This window comes from Panicum virgatum, chromosome 1K (genome assembly GCF_016808335.1).
Source record: "Panicum virgatum strain AP13 chromosome 1K, P.virgatum_v5, whole genome shotgun sequence".
Taxonomy (NCBI): Eukaryota; Viridiplantae; Streptophyta; class Magnoliopsida; order Poales; family Poaceae; genus Panicum; species Panicum virgatum.
Window position 1 is genome coordinate 39790369 of NC_053136.1, and position 17565 is coordinate 39807933.

The window sequence follows — 17565 nt, forward strand, 5'->3', positions numbered from 1 at the left end:
TATTGTTGTTCTGTGAGTACATATTATTTGTTCAATGTATATACTTATTTTGTTCCATAAGTTCATATAATTTGTATCAGTTGTATATTTTTTGTTCTGTGAGTTCGTACAATTTGTTCAAAGTACAATTTTTCCATAAATTCATATAATTTATTAATTTTCTGTATATATATCTCATAAATCATCTTCAACTTGAAAAAAATATTGTTGAAGAATTTTGTCGAAGATAATAAAGTTGATCTTATTTTCAAAATCTTATTATAATAATAGCAGTCTAATCTGAAATTAATTTAGATGTTCAGTTTACAATTTATTTTTTCTAGTTTCAAACTTTGTTGTATTTTGTTGATGGCCCTATTTTATCTTTTGTTGCATGCTTTCATCACCGCTCTCTAAATATTGCAAACAAATATATGCTCAAAATAAATAATAAAAGGTGTGCCTGACTAGACAAATTAGCTAACTAATTATTATTTAATTTTTTATTTGCAGTGTATTATGTTTGTTCCTTATGTTTACTTTTTTGTTCTGTGAAGCTAAATTTTTGTTTGTCTTGCTAAAGTATCAGTTCCAGTCATCAAAATATTTTAGTTTTGTTAAAAATATTTTTAAAATATTATGTGAAAATATAGTGAAGTGTAATTTTGTCTTGAAGATCTTGTTGCGAGAAATTTAATGGTGTAATTGAAATTTAATTTAAATACATATTTCAAGATTTATGAAATCTTGAAGTTTTAAACCGCTTTGCATCTGATTGCCATCGCCATCGCTTGCCGGGCCGGAGAACAGAGCGACAGTGGTGCGATCAGGTCGCCGCTCGCTTGGGAATGGTTACTGTCTGGAATACTAGCTATATCTGAGTATCTGACGACAAGATTTGGATACATATTTCAGTTTTTGTTAAAAAATGCTCGCATTAGGATTGATAACTGACGACGAGAGCCAGCGGATATCTGCAGATACATAGAATTGATAACTGAATTAGCGTTGCACCCGGCTGCTGCAGATGCATGTAGATATGTAGACGGAGGCTGCAAAAGGACATGCTTCTGTTCGGTGCTGCCCTCTTTGGTTACAGTTAGATACCAGTGTGGTCTTGGCTACGGTGCCGTTTGGTTTGTTTGCGGAGTTTAACACGTTGTATAGCTGATGAATTCAAGTTCACCATAAATCAGGTGGTTGTAGCTAACCTTCTCCGCAACTTCAAGATTATGTATGCTATCTCTTTTACTTTGTTTCTACTGTTCCTGTGTTACTGCATAAAGTTATCCAAACGTTACAAATGACAAATAACATACGGCGTGATAGTTTCTAGAATCAGAATGCATTATAGGAATTCTCGGTGCCAACTCATATTCACATAATCTGATCAAACAAAACTTAGAACCCTGGAATGGGATAATGAGATGCGAAGATCAAGCTCAAAGTCGGGACCATTTGACTTCATATGATACATCATCAGCTAACGCACTAGCTTCAAACAAGCTCGAAACAACTTAATTGCAAATACATACAGATTGATCTACATGTACAGATGCTCTATGTTAGAAAACGAAAAGGTAACTGTCGAGGAAATTTGCACACAGCAGAGTTAGTCAAACAAGGATGAGGTTGCAGGGAATATCATCTTCTTCGCTCCAACCCTTGTGAAGAAGGGATGCCTAAGCGCTTCTTGTGCTGTCAGGCGGTTTGCTGGATCATACTTCAGCAATCCTTGCAAAAGGTCGATGAAATCCCCGGCTGACTGATCCACATTTTGCATTACCAGATTCTGCTCGAGTAACATAGAAATAAGCTTCACACCAGATAATATGGGTGTTTAAGCAAATGAATCAATGCAATACCTGGAGCTTGGGCAGTTTCATCACAGCTTTCATGCTCTCCCGCGAAGTGCAACCCTCAGGCCAATTCAGACGTCCTTTTCTGATGTATTTCTCAGAGTGGCGACTACATACAAGGATTAATGAGCACACAACATTGACCAGAGCTTCACTGAAGCTCAAGACTACATTGATATGGATCATAGACATGAACATACTCTGCCCTCTTAAGCATATGGTATGGCAAAGGTCCAAAGACCCTCTCCATCATAGCCAGATGTTCCAAGTTTTCATGAGTCTGGAATAATGCCTCTCCCTGCAGAACCTTGGTAACTCAAATCCTCTGTACTTGTTGTACATTGAAAATCAAAACAATGCTTGCCAATAACATACCGTGCAAAGCTCAACAAGAATACAACCAACACTCCAGATATCACATGGGTAACTCCATCCAAGTCCTGAACAGATGATCCACCAGTCGTAAGAAGTCACCAAAATCAGGCTGAACTAGGGTAAGCTTTTCACTAGACAAGATAGATACCAAGTATAACTTCTGGAGCCCGATAATGCCTGGTGGATACCACATAACTCTGATCCTGTTGATCATAGGTAGTGCTACCAAAATCAATCACCTTGATGGCACTAGACTTGGGCAACCGCTTGTAATATGATCCCTCCTTTGGGGATCTGGATGAAACCTAGCAATTACACCAACAAAAAGGGATCAGTACAACATATTTTTGTGAAACTTCAATAGCTAATATAACAGAAATAAGAAGGCACAGCAAAGGTACTCATGGGTAGATCAATTAAGTAAAAGAACAAAGTATACTTTGTAATCAGGCACTTTAATGTACTCCGGAGAAACAAGAAGAATGTTCTCAGGCTTTAAATCAGTGTGTATGAGGCGCAATTCATGCATAACTGCAACACATTACAGAAAGAGAGGGTAAATACATAAACATCCCATAGATGTTAGATATTCCTTAACGAACCATGAAATGAAGAATTAGCAGAAGTCATGGATTAATGACAGTCTGCAATGCAAAGATAATGTGCAAGACTAATGTATGCATGGTAGGGCAGGAGGGGTAATAGAAAGAACTGTGCACACACATGCTATACATTCCAACAGTTGTTTGGCAACCTCCCGAACTAGGGCAATTGGGAATGAGCGGTAATTGTTTTTCCGCAGAAAATCATATAAGCTTGGCCCAAGCCTCTCAAAGACCTGCTCACCATTAATCCAAATTCACCAACGTTTAAGCACCATATCGGTTATCTCTTTGGGTTAGTTCATAATTGCCATAATCTAACAATGTACTTACAATACATATATGGTTACGATAGTCAAACCAGTTCCAAATTTGAACACAACTGCAAAATAGACCAGCTTATATATACAAGCAATCTTATGAAATGTAAAGTGCGTGGAAGACTGCTGACTGAACCAGAGACTCACCTGGATCTACTTTCATCGTATTTACCAAGCTGCTCGAGCATGCCAATTTCTATCATTGCAGCATCCCTGTACTTCTTAATGCCCCTAATGATCTTGATAGCCACCATTTCTTTCCTTTCCTTATCCCAACACTCCAACACCTGGCCAAAGGTACCTGATGTATTCCAGAGACACATTCAGTTATGAACATAACTCCTAGGAGTTATGTATCAATGGTTTCAGAACATGCAGCCATCCAAACTGACCTTCGCCCATTTTCGCATTAATCTTATCTGCAGACACGAAAAATAATTCATAAGAACAAGCCACAGATACAACTTTGTATGGGCGACAAAAATTTACACCATAGCAATATAACAAACTAGCAAGTGACAAAAAAAAGAGAGGAAGGATTAGGTCAGGTAATTACAGCGAGGTGTGAGGTTATCTCCAACAGCAAAAACATAATGCCCATCCTTGTCATCTTCTCTCAGTGGAGGGGAACCATTACGAGTCTGCCCTTGGTTGAGCTGAGAGGAAACAATACCACCTGAAGAGAGACCCAATGCCACAGCACTTATGGCATTCACAACTTCTTGCCCACAAAGTCCAAGCTGAACCTGCGTACAGGAACAAATAAATTATCCATCCAACTAAACTCAACAAACAACCGAATCATTATTAAGTCCTACACCAGTTTCTATAAAAATTTAGAAAGACAAGCGTGTTAGGTGTCTCATGACAGTTGGTAAAAATCATGAAAAGTTCCTAAGTCACCTTCAATTATAGACTTAATTCATCTACAATTTACAGATAATTCCTAAGTAGATTATATTATTGAATAAAAAGCCGCAAAATATGAAAAGCCAGTATGATCGTACAGATTAACCCACGCCAATCCTAACAAATAGTAATATTGCGCAGAAAAATGAACCCCACAATTGACCTTAAGAACAGTGACCATCTGCGCGACCTATGATAGATTAACGCCACAACAACTAAATCGACGGCGGCGAATACTGCTATTCGTAGATCAGCCACCTAACCCTAAATCAACAGCACCAACAACCGCGCAGCGGATGCAAAATCGGCACCATCAGCGGACAACCGCCGCTAATCGACAGATCCGCGACGGGGCGAAGGCTATCCGAAGCGCCGGGTCGGATCGGAGGTAATACCTGACGCATCTCGGCGGGGCCGACGTCCCACCCCAGACGCTGCCGCTTGCGCGGGCGGCGGTCCAGCGGCGCGGGCGGCATCTCGGCGATGCACTCCATCGCGGAACCGACCTGCCTTCTCCCGGAACGAAAACCTCGAATCGGCGGCGGCGGCGGCGGCGGTTGGCGTGCGGGTGAGGAACACGCAATTGCTATCGATTCGGATGCTCTATCCCAACCCTAGCGCCCCCGGTCTTTATGGCGAGGCAACAGTGGGGATCGGGTGGTGGGAAAAGGATCGGACACCCGCGCTCGTGTACACGCGACGGCAGGCTGTGTCGCTGACGCCGTTTGCCCGTGGGGCCCACGTGAAGCTCCTAGGCCTACGTGTCAGTGGGCGTTCACGGGGAGCGCTGGAGCGCACGTCGGTGAGAGGGCGGTTGCCGCGTCCCTCGCGGGCCGTGGGCCGCTCGTTGAACGTGCCTTTGCCCAAACCGTTCCGCGCACCTGGTCTCTGTACCCAGTTTGTCAATGACATGTGGGGTCCAATTTTGCGTGGACCACCGGTCTGTGGTGAAATGTCGAGCCCCGCTGCTATTTCGGATATCTATTAATTTCTTTTCTGCTTTGGCTTTCGTCTGGTAGACCAAACCCAAGGCGAAAAAACCATGGGGGAACTCGGACCAGGTCGCCGGCCTGGACAGCAGCGATCGGCCTACGCCGATGAGCTCCTGAGGTTGGCATGTGGGGGCCCGCTGCTCAGTGAGACGTGTGAGAAAGTGGGTTGCTGGCAGCGCGCGACCGTGGTTTGGGCGATAAACCCTGGTTGGGCTCATGGGTTGGGTGGCACCTGATGCTCTATCATCGCAAAGGAATATTCCGCATCAATCCTCTCTAACCCATAAAGAAAAAAAATTGTTCTTTTGCCGTGCTATTGTCAAGCGCTCCTCTTTCCACATACACACGCGCAAAAAAAAAAAATTTCTGCTACAACACTATCTGCAGGCTTGCCTCTGGAGAATGAAGACCCTGCTGCGAATTCAGACGTCCAGGTGCAGCCATACAGCATGCCTGGCGTCTCTGAATGCTAATGCCTCGAATGCCAACAGGAACATCCTGAGGGAATCAACGGGACTGCAGTTCTTGAAGCAGAGGGCCGATCCTTTGAGCACCTAAGAACAGAGCATCAAGCAGCACCAGTGCTCCGACCTGAAGTTACAGGAGAAACAAGATGTTAAATCCCTTTCCCCTGCAAAACAGTTACACTAGTTTGGGCGACCGTCTTCTTGAGATGAATTACCAGGCGGCCAGTGAAGACCAGGCGGTATCCCAGCCCTTCCTTTGCAGCCTGCCTGCGTTGCTGGTCCGTCCACCTGGAGGGAAGAGATTGCAAAAAAAAGTTACTCCTTTATGTCATACAGTAACTGTTATAGAATGCTGAAACACAGATGTTTTACTGCATTATGTCGTAAGTGATGGAATAACTTTATAGAATGCTGAAACATATTTAGCATGATTTCAGAAAGGTTGAGGGAATAGGCCAAAAAACAATATCATGCTCAAGAACATGTGCCACACATAGTACCTCAGTATTACCCGCAAAAAAAAAACATAGTACCTCAGTATTCTTTTACTAACAAGTGATTTTATTTTTATTCCAACAGAACAAATTGAGTAGGCATTTTGGTCAAAATACAACAGCTGACACAGCTCAGGCCACAGAACTTACCCAAAGAATTCAGAAACCCCTCCAATAGCAGCAAGCTTGAAAGGCTGGGAACCTTCCCTCTCAAAGTCCTGAAGGAAAAGGAAGGCAGATTTGATATATGTTCAAAAACAAGGCACAAGCATAGGAAGATATCTTTTTGTAAGGTGCTACCTCCTCTTCAGCGGCTTCCAGGCCTCCTTGAACCCAAAACAAATTTTCAAAACCAGCATTGTACAGCTGTTCACAAGCAGCAAGTGATCTGTCCACATTTTGGAGGAAATTGAGAGTTAAAACAAATCAACAATCATTAAAAATCATGCACAGAAGCTCTCGTTTATTCTGCAGTAGTTCTTAAATAACACATCTCCAGGCTACATGGTTATGCAACACCAGTAGCACAGATAACATGGAACCTTACACAGAGCAACGACAGAAAGAGTGATAGGGCGAAAGCAACTTATCAACACAAATATAAGACTGCTAGCACAAATGGTTCAGGATGTAAAGATGCATGAGCTGATGTAAAAGGAAAACAATAGATGGCTTTCTATCCTATGATCCAGAAACACTGAAACACCAAGACAGTATTCCAGAAAAGGCAATGAAGCATCCATTACTGGAATGTGCTATCCAAACGAAAGCAAGCTGAAAATTTCTGCATGTGCTTTGGCTCACATGAATAACAATTCAAGCTTCAGAAGAGAATAAGAAATTACCTAAGTCCTTTCTGGCACACTAGTATTATATCTGTGTCTTTTGAAAACTTCTCCTCAACCTGCTGTACAAAGTTCCTAGCAATTTCATCTACAATCAGTCAAATCAATCATCCTGCTAGGATCATAACAGGATAATTCCTATCTCAGTTGATGTGAAGCATACTTATTGAATGACAATGTTGAGCTGCCACTCCACCAGCCACCTATGCAACAATCATGCTTTAGTTTAGTCCACTGAAGTCTTCAATTCTTCAATGAGTAATCTAGAAAAGAAAAAAGCCATGTGGAAAGCTAGACAAGTTTGGACGCAAGAGTTCAACACTGTGAGCAAGGGTCATGACACAATTTGAAGGCAGAGATGGTAACTAGTGGAATACCCATTACAAAGTTGCTGACTTTCTTGCTAAGGCCGCCCAGATCAACTGATGTGTCCACATCAAATATAGGAATCCAGGTAGAGCCTTTCACCCAGGCCTGCAAAACACCAGTTTTGGCATCAAAAAGGATGAACGGAAAACAATATGCACCTGAAACAAGAGTTTTATATATTTCAAAATAATTGGCAGAAAGACAACCTTTTGACGCTCATTTGAGGGCCTGACATCCAAAAGAGCCTTGTCCGTCAGTTTGAACGTATAACCAGCTTCCCTAGGTGTAAGGGTTTTAATTTTCTGCTCCCTAATCTTCAGGCAGAGCATTCCACAGTCGTACAAGTAAACAGCAGCTCAGAATTTCAAAACTGACATATCGCCAAAGACTATATAGTTCCATGGTGCGAATGCAAACACATATTGCATTTACACGAGAACAAAGAAGGCAAAACCCAAAGAATTCAACAGCGCATTTTCGAACCAAGATATTTCAGAAGAAATTTGCACCATTGTCATCCTCAGTTGCCACAAGGGAATAAAGCAAAAATAATGAGCAGACAAGATACTCCTAAGAGAGGTGAATGAATGAACCGCACCAGGGTCTCCCACCGCCTCCTGGCGGCGGCCTGCTCCTTGGTCTGCCTCAGCTCCTCATCCTCTTCCCCGTCCTGACCCCCTCCGACCACCGCCCCCATCCTCACCACCCCGCTCCATCTCTGCACGCACAAAACGGCGTGCCTCAGGAGGGAACAGAGCAGAGCACAGCAAACGAGGAGGATGCTCAAGTAGAAAGGCCGCACCTTCGAAGGGAGGAGACCAGGACGGAGACCTCGGGGGCGGGAGCCGGAATGCGCCACGGCCGGGGAGGTGAAGACGCCGGCGAACCGGCTGGCAAGGCCGAGAGGTGGCGCTGCCATTTTTGCTGTTGGCCTGTTGATGCTTCCAATCCAGGCACGGGTTTGTAGCTTTCGAGCGTTATCTCCGTAGCCTTTGCAATTGGTCAAGGAGATTGCAAACTGCTGCAACTGCAGACCGGTGGGACCTGGAGCACTGGACTGGAAGAGTCTGAAACGTTAAACTCTAGCACGCACGGCTGGATAAAGCACAAGGGCTATCCAGCCATGCGATTCTGGGTAGAAATGAACGCCCAACAATTCACCCTTTGAGAATAATTCAGTTCACTCTATAAAATCATAGTATTATGTTACAAAACTTTGAGCGATGAGCGGCAAGCATATTCTACAATACAACAAACTGCCACACGAATCCAGTGTCCAGTACAAAGTTCTTCTAAAACTGAAAGCGAAAGTGCCCTCAATAGTCAATACAAGAATTGGCCTCGATACAGGGTACAGACATACAACAAACAGTGAAACCTCAACCTATGCTATATACGTCTTTGGCCGGATACATGAGGGGATTATATCTAATAAATAAATAAATAAATAAATAAATAAATAAATATTGTTAGGACGATCTGATGCTGATATTCATGTAGGTAGGACAGTTAATCTGCAAAGCCCGATTGCCTTTGGAGGCTCAACTGTCAACTGGAGCTAATCACACGCAATGAACGTGCCTGATGATGTGCGTACTCTATAGCCCCATGCCGATCTGGTTTTTTAATCTTCACATGAACAACTCTTTGGACAGTAGTTGCTGAACAAGGTACTGCCCTTCCGGTTCCTGGAGGTAGATTTTGTCATTCAGATAATTCTGTAGATTGTTGACAGCATCGGACTGCATTTTGTTGCCTTGATCTTTAAGAGCTGGTAAAAAGCACCGCGATATCACATCCAAGATTTTCAGGAATTGTAATCCATATTTTTTGTGTAGTGCAAAACCGGCCATCTGAAAGAGCACAAGAATTTCAGTTAACAACATGCACACAAAAGCTGTGGGTCTTCGAGTGCATTTTTACCTTGAGGAAAGCATGAAGGGCACACGCAGTGGCTGTGGTAGCTGGGAGAGCATTGAGGAACATTGCAAGCCACTTCCACCCCTCAGCTAAGCCGTGAGGATGACGTACACCTTTGATTTCAGTCTGTAAATGAAGTCAGGCAGTCATGTTTCTGTTCTACTGCAATACATCAGTTTACCAGGCAAAGGCTTACATAGGAACATTCACCACCAGATAGAGGAAGGTACAAAGCAAGCATGCAACAATAATGTGAGAAACGAATTGTACACACCTGAATCATTGCTGCATACATTTTGATGTATGCAACGACGTATGTTAAATAACTTTCAGTGCTCTCAAGCTGTCCATTTTCTTCCTGGTAACCTATCAATCTATAGTAATCTCTATTACGTGCTTGTGCCTGCAAAATTACAGATGTCATGAGAAAAATCAAAAGCTTAGCATAATACTCTAGAAAATTGTACCTGACACAGCCAGGTGCATAATTCTATGCGCCCAATGGTTAAAGGCGCATTAAAAAAAAATCTGAGCATTGCTTATAACTTTTGGGTGTATTTCTTATCACATCTGATACGAGAGTTACAGAGTTCATTAGGATTTAAGTTCAGGCTTACATTCAAAGCATGCAGATGCTTCGGAACTGTGTATATGCAAACTCTGTTGAACTCAGCTAGAAGATAATCCATTGCATCTGGTACCTGAGCAAGCAGACACATCAGATATGATCATTAAAAGATTCAATGTTAATCTTGTTAAAATACACCAACAGATTTCAAGGATAGTATATTCAGAAAATGTCGGATCGACCGATGTTGCCAGTGCCTATTCAGAAAATTTTAGGTTGACAGAATCTTGGTCAACTACAGTACAATATCGGTATGAAATTAACAACACGAAAGTAGCAATAATAATATTGAATAATTACTAAGGCAGATTATATTTCGAGGACGGAGAGAAGAAACCTGGTTTGTGACTAATAACATGACATATCCACATGCAAAGGCCAGGTTGCCAAAGGTTTTGTCCTTTGTATTTCTACTCTTGACAATTGAAATAATCTGCAAAGCAAACCAGGTCAGTTATGTGAGAATATAAATATTAACCAGAATTTAATTATATAGGAATAAGGATAAACCACAGGGTTATGAAACCTTTGAAGATATCCTAAAGAGTAGATTTTGAAGATGTTTAAGACTTCAGGTCCTAATGGAAACTGAATGGAAGGTACACTCGACAGTAAAACAACCTTTGAAATAACTGAAGTTATATCACTAGCTACTACTCCCTCCAATTCAAAATACAAGCCATTTAAACTTGAGCAAAAGATAGAGAATGTGTAAAATGACCATGTGAATCATTTATCCTTCAGTAAGTACTATGTAGGTGGGAGTCATGGGAAACAAAGATGCTCATTTATTAAAGCAACTAAGAAAAGGCAAACAGGGAAGGAAAGATGGAAAAGTGGCTCAAAAGTGTAGTACAACTTATATTTCGTGAAGAGTGAGGACTGGGGAAAACAGCTTATATTTTGGAACAGAGAGAGTAGCAGGTACAGATGCTTTACACCCACATAATTCAAAATGTTCACTCTCGATAATGTATGCTACAAGATATGCAACAGAGGCTGTAAACTTGTAACCATGTAATGATGTAACAGATACAAGTCACACCACTGACTATGGCACTATGCTGCTAATTCAATGGAAAATTATATTTCAAAAAATAAAGTAGCTACCTTGTTTGCAAATAGAGAACATGCGATTGGACGGGGACAATCTCGTCCATCTAAAGCTTTAATAAGCTCACTAGCCCTTGCTCTGCAACAAAATAATATGCAATTGGGAAATCAAATTATGCCTGCTGCTGTCAACCAACTTTCAAGATAAGCAATATTCTAATCCAAACTGATTACAGACATTTCTGAATAGTGATAAAGATCTACTTCATCGCTATTGAGCTGCAAGGCAAAACATTGCACATAACACAAAACCATGATGCCTAGCAAAGTAGCAAGTTTACTTTAACAACTTAGTCATTATAACGCGATGCAGGGTGATCAGAAGGAGAAAAAATGTGACACCCACCAAGTGTGAAATTAGTTTTAAAGATTAATTTGACATTATTAAACTAACATTTAATCTTATGGTTCTTAAATTTTATAATTTCCGTAAAAAACTCAGTTTGAAGTTATTACAATAGCGTAGCTTTCATGTAGTTTATGCAACCATACTCAAGCCAGGCCAATATACAGTTATGTACTAACCTGACACTGTCAGTGGTCGGCATAAGTTTACCTATGGATTTGGCAATTTGTCGGTCATATTTGCTGAATTCCTGCATGATATGATGTAAACCAGAGTAAAGTTAGCAACATACTCATCTATACATCAAATCGTAGGCCAGGGAACAGTCGTTTCAACAAGTTGTTCAAAATTGCAATTAAACATTAGAAGCTTCAGCAGAAAATAAAGACCTTGTTGAGATGAATGTTTTCTGGCACTTGATTGTGTAGCAATGCACGCCTCCGTGATTCCGCTTCTAATGCATATTTATCGGCAAAAACTTTGATACCTAGCATGAAAGACAAAGTTATCACAATACTCTGCCATATAAATTATGATACAATAGAGAAGCAGTGTTTGGAAAATAGACAGCATGCGTAGATGATAATAAGCACTGCAGAATCATTAGCATGATTTATTAGATCCCATAAAATGAACCGTTAATATTACAAGCTTGCAATTTGAAGATTCCTTATCTTGTGGTTAGATCCTAGTAGTACAAGGTATCACTGGTGTCAGTGCATAACCCCATCACAAGTCATAAAATAAGGTAATTTGTAGATTCCTTATCTTGTGGTTAGATCCTAGAATAGTACAAGTTATCACTGGTGTCAGTGCATAACCCCATCATAAGTCATAAAATAAGGTCAAGTTTGGTGAGTACAAGGGCTGAAGATAGGCTTCACACAATAAAGACAACTTAAAGATGTCTGTTCTGTTCGTCTGATGAGTTCCAAAATCGAAAGTTAGAAACATATGAATGGACTATCATATCATACGCATATATGGTTTAAAAAGTATAATTACAACTCTAATTTCTGTAACCAAGTGCCAACCCAACAGATACTAAACTTTTTTCCATACACAAATTGTGATATACCAGAACTCTAGAACAGCTCCACATACAGAACTAGAACTACTTTGTTTGCAAATATTTCTTTAAATGCAAGGAGTACCTGCAATATTATTCTGAGAATTTTCACTAGATTGGGAAGCTGCTGCTTCCCTCAATTTGGCAGCCTCCTTTTCTGCAGCTTCCTTTTCTGCAGCTTCCTTTTGAGCAGCCTCAAATGCTGCTTTCCGTGCTTCAGCTGCTAATTTGGCAGCTTCCTTCTGCCTAGCCTGCCTCATTGTCGATGACTTTTGTTATCGGCTACAAACAGCCTTTAAGTGACTACCAGTGAAGTAAAGAAAATTTAGTGGCAAGAAAATCTCCAAAGCAAAAGGCAACAGGAGTAGCTGAAGGGTGAAAAAAACAAACATGGATATTACAATAATGGACTAAGCCTCAAAGATCATAAGCCCGACATACTTAATCGTTTGTGGTTATGTACAGAGAAAAGATCGTGTGATCAACAAATCTGAGCAAACAGACCTCTGAATCTTGCCGGGCTCTTTCCTGCCTTAACTTTTCTTCCTTGATAGCTTGCTCTTTTCTTTTAGCTTCTTCAAGAGCTGCATCATCTCTTATTCGACGTTCTACAATCTGGGATTTCTGTTCATGATCCCTTTGGACCATAGACAAGTGTCTGTCGAGTACTTCTGCACTACAAGAAAGGAATAGGATAACATGATACTGAAGCTAATAGAAGATTGTTAAACTTTAAGGTGCTAGAGTTGCAGCTGTACAACATAGCTGGTTGCTTTTGTAACCCATCCTTTAGATTTCTCAGCTCCTCTTCAAGGAGCACAATACATGGCAGAATTTCCAGTCACCTTCTCATCTTTCTATCTTATTGCCAGTAATAGAATGGTATTATTTTCATAAATGAATGAACCATCTTTCCTAATGCAAGTATAATTTGAAGGCACTCTTCTTTGCTTATTTAATTTAATTCATGCACAAGCCTATTTGCAACCAGAGGGAGTATACCCTACGATATCAACTTAAAAGTAAAATATAGTTATCTAAAATCCTAAAGAGCATAATCTGAAAAAAAAATTATTTGAATCTGAAGAATGAATTGGAACGTTAAAATTTAAACAATGCAATAGGCACAGATTCCACATCAATGTACAATGCTAAAAAAATCAAAAATAACTGTATCATAAAACAGCAAAGAAATTTTATAAATTAATAACACAACTACTGTACCCTGTACTTGAAAAAACAAATGGCACTAGTACATAAAGTAACACATGAACTGATTATCAGGGATACAGTAATAGAATAAGTATCAATGAAGCATTGAACTAAAAAATTTAGCAATATTATCAGCATGGATCCTTCAGTCGATCTAATAAAGATATTGTATAAGAATTGTGCGCATAAGTACGGCTTGTCTTCAGATTGTGTAAAGAAGTGCACTGAATACAAGTTCCAGTAGCCATCTAAAAGCATGCACTTTTCACTTCAGAATATTGATTGGAACATAAATAAATTGAACTTGCAACTCATAAGACCATAACGACATTTACTGTGAAGTAAGTGATTAGCTCGTTGCTGACAAGTGACAAAAGCAGGTACTAACAAAAAGATAACCTGCTACTGTGAAGCTTACTTCGGATACATATATTAGAATAGCACTAGAAATGCTGTTTCTCAAATCTTGCTCAGTAAAACAGATACAATTTTTCTTTGGCATTCGTAAAGATATGAAATTGCAATGAAGTACATACATTCTTCTCTGGAAGTGTACATCTAGTCTTCTATCTATTTCTTTTCTTGATTCTGCATATTTCTGAAGTTGAGCAAACGCAGAAATTGTTCTCTGGATTTCATTTTGGTGGCATGCATCCAATGCAGATAGCTTACTTCTGACTTCTTCCTGCAGAGCAAATATCACACATGCTCAAGACAAGTGTTCAACAAGATAAACAATGGGCTCCAACAATAGTCCACCATGGTCAAGGAAAGAGTGCAAGATAATGCTGTAGCTGGTGGAATGATGTGCTTCAAAGGCGTCGCCTAGGCATCTGGGCGGACCCAGCTCGCCTTGGGGAACAGTTATGCCTAGGCGACAAAGCATACAGAGCTCACCTTGGATCACCTTGTCGCCTTTGAAACACTGGTGGAATGTTTTAATTCGCTGGAATAAAATAACTAATGTTGTTCTATCAAACAAGAAAAATATGTCAAAGTGAACCCAGTGCCTCGGCATGGCATTTCATACTTCCAGAAGTAGTATGGCATATTTGCCTAGTTTGACGAGGTTTCTAAAACCCTGGACAAATTTTGTATACTCCATAAACCAACAATCGTATGGTACTCGGTACAGGGTATCAGCATCTGCTAGAACAGTGATATAACATGGAGATGACCTAAACTAAGTAAGTTTGCTTCCTGCTATCTTTCTACTTGAACGTCAGTATTTTCAGGTTGACATAAAAATAGTGCTATATTTGAATATTATGTTGAAATCGATAAAGAACTCACTAAGCTAATTTTTTTCATACATATAATAATTCAATTTACATCTGAAACCTAGAGGTGTGCTTCTATCCATCCATCTAAACATGCTACATTCAGTTTTCTTGATGTACAATTTCTTCCAGATAAAAGTAAAACGAGCAATTGGAAAACATAAAAAGAGCATATGCGAGTATCCACATTCTATAGCTTGGATCAGTAAAGAATATTATCAAATGCAAAGCATAAAGGGAACCATGTGAACCTTAGCTGCAATGATGACATAACAAAAACTCAATAGTTAATTACTAAAACATGCAGGTTTTACAAAAATGACTAGTGTGTACTTGAACTTTGAGATGATGCTCGCGTTCCAGCTCAAGAAGAATGCTCTTCTCTAGGTTCCTTTTCTCCATTAAGAGGTACGGTGAAACCTGGCCACCTGATTCATCATCTGAATCACTGTGCAGAAACAAAATGAATGTGACTAAGAAATGACACCATACATAAGTCACTAGGCAAGTTTCTGCAGTTTTGGAAAGACAAAAACACATGCTTCCAATGGGGTCCTCATGCTTTATAGATTGTCCTAATAAGACAGAAGTTATCTCTCTTACAATTATTCCCTACTTCTCCAGGAAATCTAGAAATCAGAACACATATTTCGTGGAAAATGCAGCTACATGTACTCAATTGCAGATCAAGCTTCACCTGGATTCAAGGTCATTGCACGAGAACCTCGCCCCTATGGCAACAAGAGCATGGGACTCCCCATCACTAATATCGTGTTCATCTGAGTCGTCTTCATCATCAACCCGCATCACAAAGGCCTTCTGTCTCGCACTGCCATCGCTAGCCCTAAATTAAACAAAACTCGTCAAACCTCATGCGAAGGCAAAACACCAAATCCAAAGCAAAATAGGCAGGCGAGAGACACCAATCCGGCGGCTGCTTCAGGGGTGTGGGCTGCGCAGCCCGGCGGGTGGCGTCCAGCGCGTCGAGCTCCGCGAGGACGTCGCCGAGCGTCCAGCTCGGGCGCGGGTCGAGAGCCCTGGGGCACCGCAGCTCCACGCGCGCGAAGCCCCTGTGAGGAGGAGACCGAGGAAGGTCAGTTGCTTGCGACGAACACCAACCGAAGCGAGGCAGCAGGGCACGAATCCGGGGAGCGGGATTACATGGAGCTCGTCGCCGGCGATGTGGTGCTGGGCGTCCCGGGCCGTCTAGGGTTCCTCCTTGACTCCCTGCGCTCGTTGCGTGAGAAGTACGCCGTGCGCTTCTCCACAAAGGCAGCGGGAGCGGCGCAGGGTGATTTAAAAAATAGAAAAGGAATCCAAACGAATTGGAGCAGGCTGGGAGATTGCGAGCGGTGGCGGTGGGGGGGCGTGCGGTGGCAGCGGCGAGGAGAGCGAGGGAAGCCAGACGCGTCGGCGGGCGAACAGGAGAAACGGATGCGAATCGACGGTGCGGGGCGGAACGGCGGCGACAGGAGGGATCGCCGGAGCCCGACTCCGCAAGGGGCGAACCTGGACGGGCTGTTCACCGCGGGGGCTCCTGTATTCCGGAAGGTGAATTAGCTAGTATCGCACGGCCCGCGCACGGCCCACGAGGCCACAACTCTTCTATACGGTCCATGGCCCAATGCACGAACAGCACATAGCACACCGGTTCGAACTGCATGCACATATAGATAGGTGGCAGGTGAGTTTTCTTTTTTTTTCTTTTAATCTGACATGTCAAATTGTTTTTTTTTTGCTAGAGATACTCCAAGATAGTGCATTCAAAATGCAAACTGGTCAACATTTTAAACTACTATAGTTGATATTTTAAAAACTTAGTTCAACAATTTGAATAAACTAATGTAACATTTTATATGAAAATGTTGAATTAGTATATATAAATTGTTGAACATATATAATCAAATTGTTGAAACACTTCATTGCAAATATTGATTTTTAAAAATAATATTTAGAAGATAAAATATATTCATATTATATCTTATTTTGTTACATAAATTCTAAAGATCATTATGGTTCAAACGGATTTCAAAAATTATTTATGGTTCAAAAGAAAATTGAAAGCAAAGAATCCATCCAACTTCCGTTACCACCGTAGCCAGCCATATTTGGACATCTTTCCATCTCCACCTCACAGCAAGTTATGCGTGCAAGCATGTCCTCCCACCTGATTAGATCCTAGCCATTTATTTTAGTCTGCACAGATCTCAAACAATGGAAGATAACTAATAAAATTTCTACCGGAAGATATTTTGGTTTTCTGGTTCACCGTCGAGCCGAAGATGAGCCTGTGACGGGCCCACTAGGCCCGCACGGAATGGGCTAAGAGGCTGGGCCTTGGCTTTTTTTTGCATAGTTAATATGTTGAAATTTTTCCTATTTTTTGCAATTATCCTACACGGCTTCTAAAATATAGCAGAGCGGGACATTTTCAAATAAGAAGAAACCGGAGTTTGATTGAGAGGAAAGATTTATCTCCCGCCAACTTTTCACTTAGTGACTGTTTTCATGGGAAACTTAATACCTGTTTGGATCCTAGAAAATGAATTTGATTCAAGCTTACATTCCACCTTAAATTTAAATGAAAGTGAATTTAATGGAAACATATTCAAATAAGATATATCTTGCTTGGATGAACATTGAATAATTTACGATGACTAAACTACAAATGATGTTTGGATGATTAATATGGAATTGGATAGATGATATGAAGAGATCTAGACAAACACTGTGGTCATCAACATTGGATCTGGAAACATAAACCATCATATCATACTCACAAGAAA

General features: G+C 41.0%; 3 protein-coding genes across 3 annotated transcripts; all 3 read right to left on the reverse strand.

Moving 5' to 3' along the window:
• Positions 1-1340: 1340 nt before the first annotated feature.
• Positions 1341-4681, reverse strand: LOC120707287 (serine/threonine-protein kinase AFC2-like). Its single transcript, XM_039992165.1, has 12 exons — positions 4440-4681; positions 3692-3881; positions 3528-3554; positions 3283-3436; positions 3149-3197; positions 2937-3051; positions 2653-2744; positions 2362-2518; positions 2214-2278; positions 2039-2136; positions 1845-1947; positions 1341-1771 (listed from the first exon to the last, which is right to left on the reverse strand). The coding sequence occupies exons 1-12, from the start codon at positions 4536-4538 to the stop codon at positions 1592-1594; spliced, it is 1329 nt and encodes a 442-aa protein (XP_039848099.1). The 5' UTR covers positions 4539-4681; the 3' UTR covers positions 1341-1591.
• A 598-nt stretch (positions 4682-5279) lies between these two features.
• On the reverse strand, positions 5280-8228 carry LOC120707293 (rhodanese-like domain-containing protein 11, chloroplastic). The gene is made up of 10 exons (XM_039992171.1): positions 8014-8228; positions 7810-7929; positions 7418-7525; positions 7220-7316; positions 7006-7045; positions 6843-6917; positions 6298-6385; positions 6148-6215; positions 5719-5791; positions 5280-5627 (listed from the first exon to the last, which is right to left on the reverse strand). The coding sequence occupies exons 1-10, from the start codon at positions 8128-8130 to the stop codon at positions 5544-5546; spliced, it is 870 nt and encodes a 289-aa protein (XP_039848105.1). The 5' UTR covers positions 8131-8228; the 3' UTR covers positions 5280-5543.
• A 139-nt stretch (positions 8229-8367) lies between these two features.
• LOC120707281 (protein GLE1-like) lies at positions 8368-16303 on the reverse strand. Its single transcript, XM_039992156.1, has 15 exons — positions 15941-16303; positions 15703-15849; positions 15477-15623; positions 15113-15227; positions 14036-14184; positions 12792-12963; positions 12373-12538; positions 11608-11705; positions 11398-11468; positions 10870-10951; positions 10097-10192; positions 9749-9832; positions 9406-9534; positions 9135-9257; positions 8368-9064 (listed from the first exon to the last, which is right to left on the reverse strand). Coding segments are annotated over exons 1-15 (1803 nt in total). The 5' UTR covers positions 15943-16303; the 3' UTR covers positions 8368-8842.
• Positions 16304-17565: the final 1262 nt, after the last annotated feature.

Coding starts and splice junctions, on each gene's coding strand:
- LOC120707293 (XM_039992171.1), bottom strand. CDS start 8,130: ATGGCAGCGCCACCTCTCGGCCTTGCCAGCCGGTTCGCCGGCGTCTTC. Junction 7,046..7,219: donor AGTCAGCAACTTTGTAATGG/GTATTCCACTAG, acceptor ATTGTTGCATAG/GTGGCTGGTGGAGTGGCAGC. Junction 6,386..6,842: donor GTGTGCCAGAAAGGACTTAG/GTAATTTCTTAT, acceptor AAATGTGGACAG/ATCACTTGCTGCTTGTGAAC.
- LOC120707281 (XM_039992156.1), bottom strand. Junction 11,469..11,607: donor AAAACATTCATCTCAACAAG/GTCTTTATTTTC, acceptor CATATCATGCAG/GAATTCAGCAAATATGACCG. Junction 9,065..9,134: donor CCCTTCATGCTTTCCTCAAG/GTAAAAATGCAC, acceptor GTGCTCTTTCAG/ATGGCCGGTTTTGCACTACA.
- LOC120707287 (XM_039992165.1), bottom strand. CDS start 4,538: ATGGAGTGCATCGCCGAGATGCCGCCCGCGCCGCTGGACCGCCGCCCG. Junction 3,882..4,439: donor GCCCCGCCGAGATGCGTCAG/GTATTACCTCCG, acceptor TCCTGTACGCAG/GTTCAGCTTGGACTTTGTGG. Junction 2,279..2,361: donor GGCTCCAGAAGTTATACTTG/GTATCTATCTTG, acceptor TCATCTGTTCAG/GACTTGGATGGAGTTACCCA.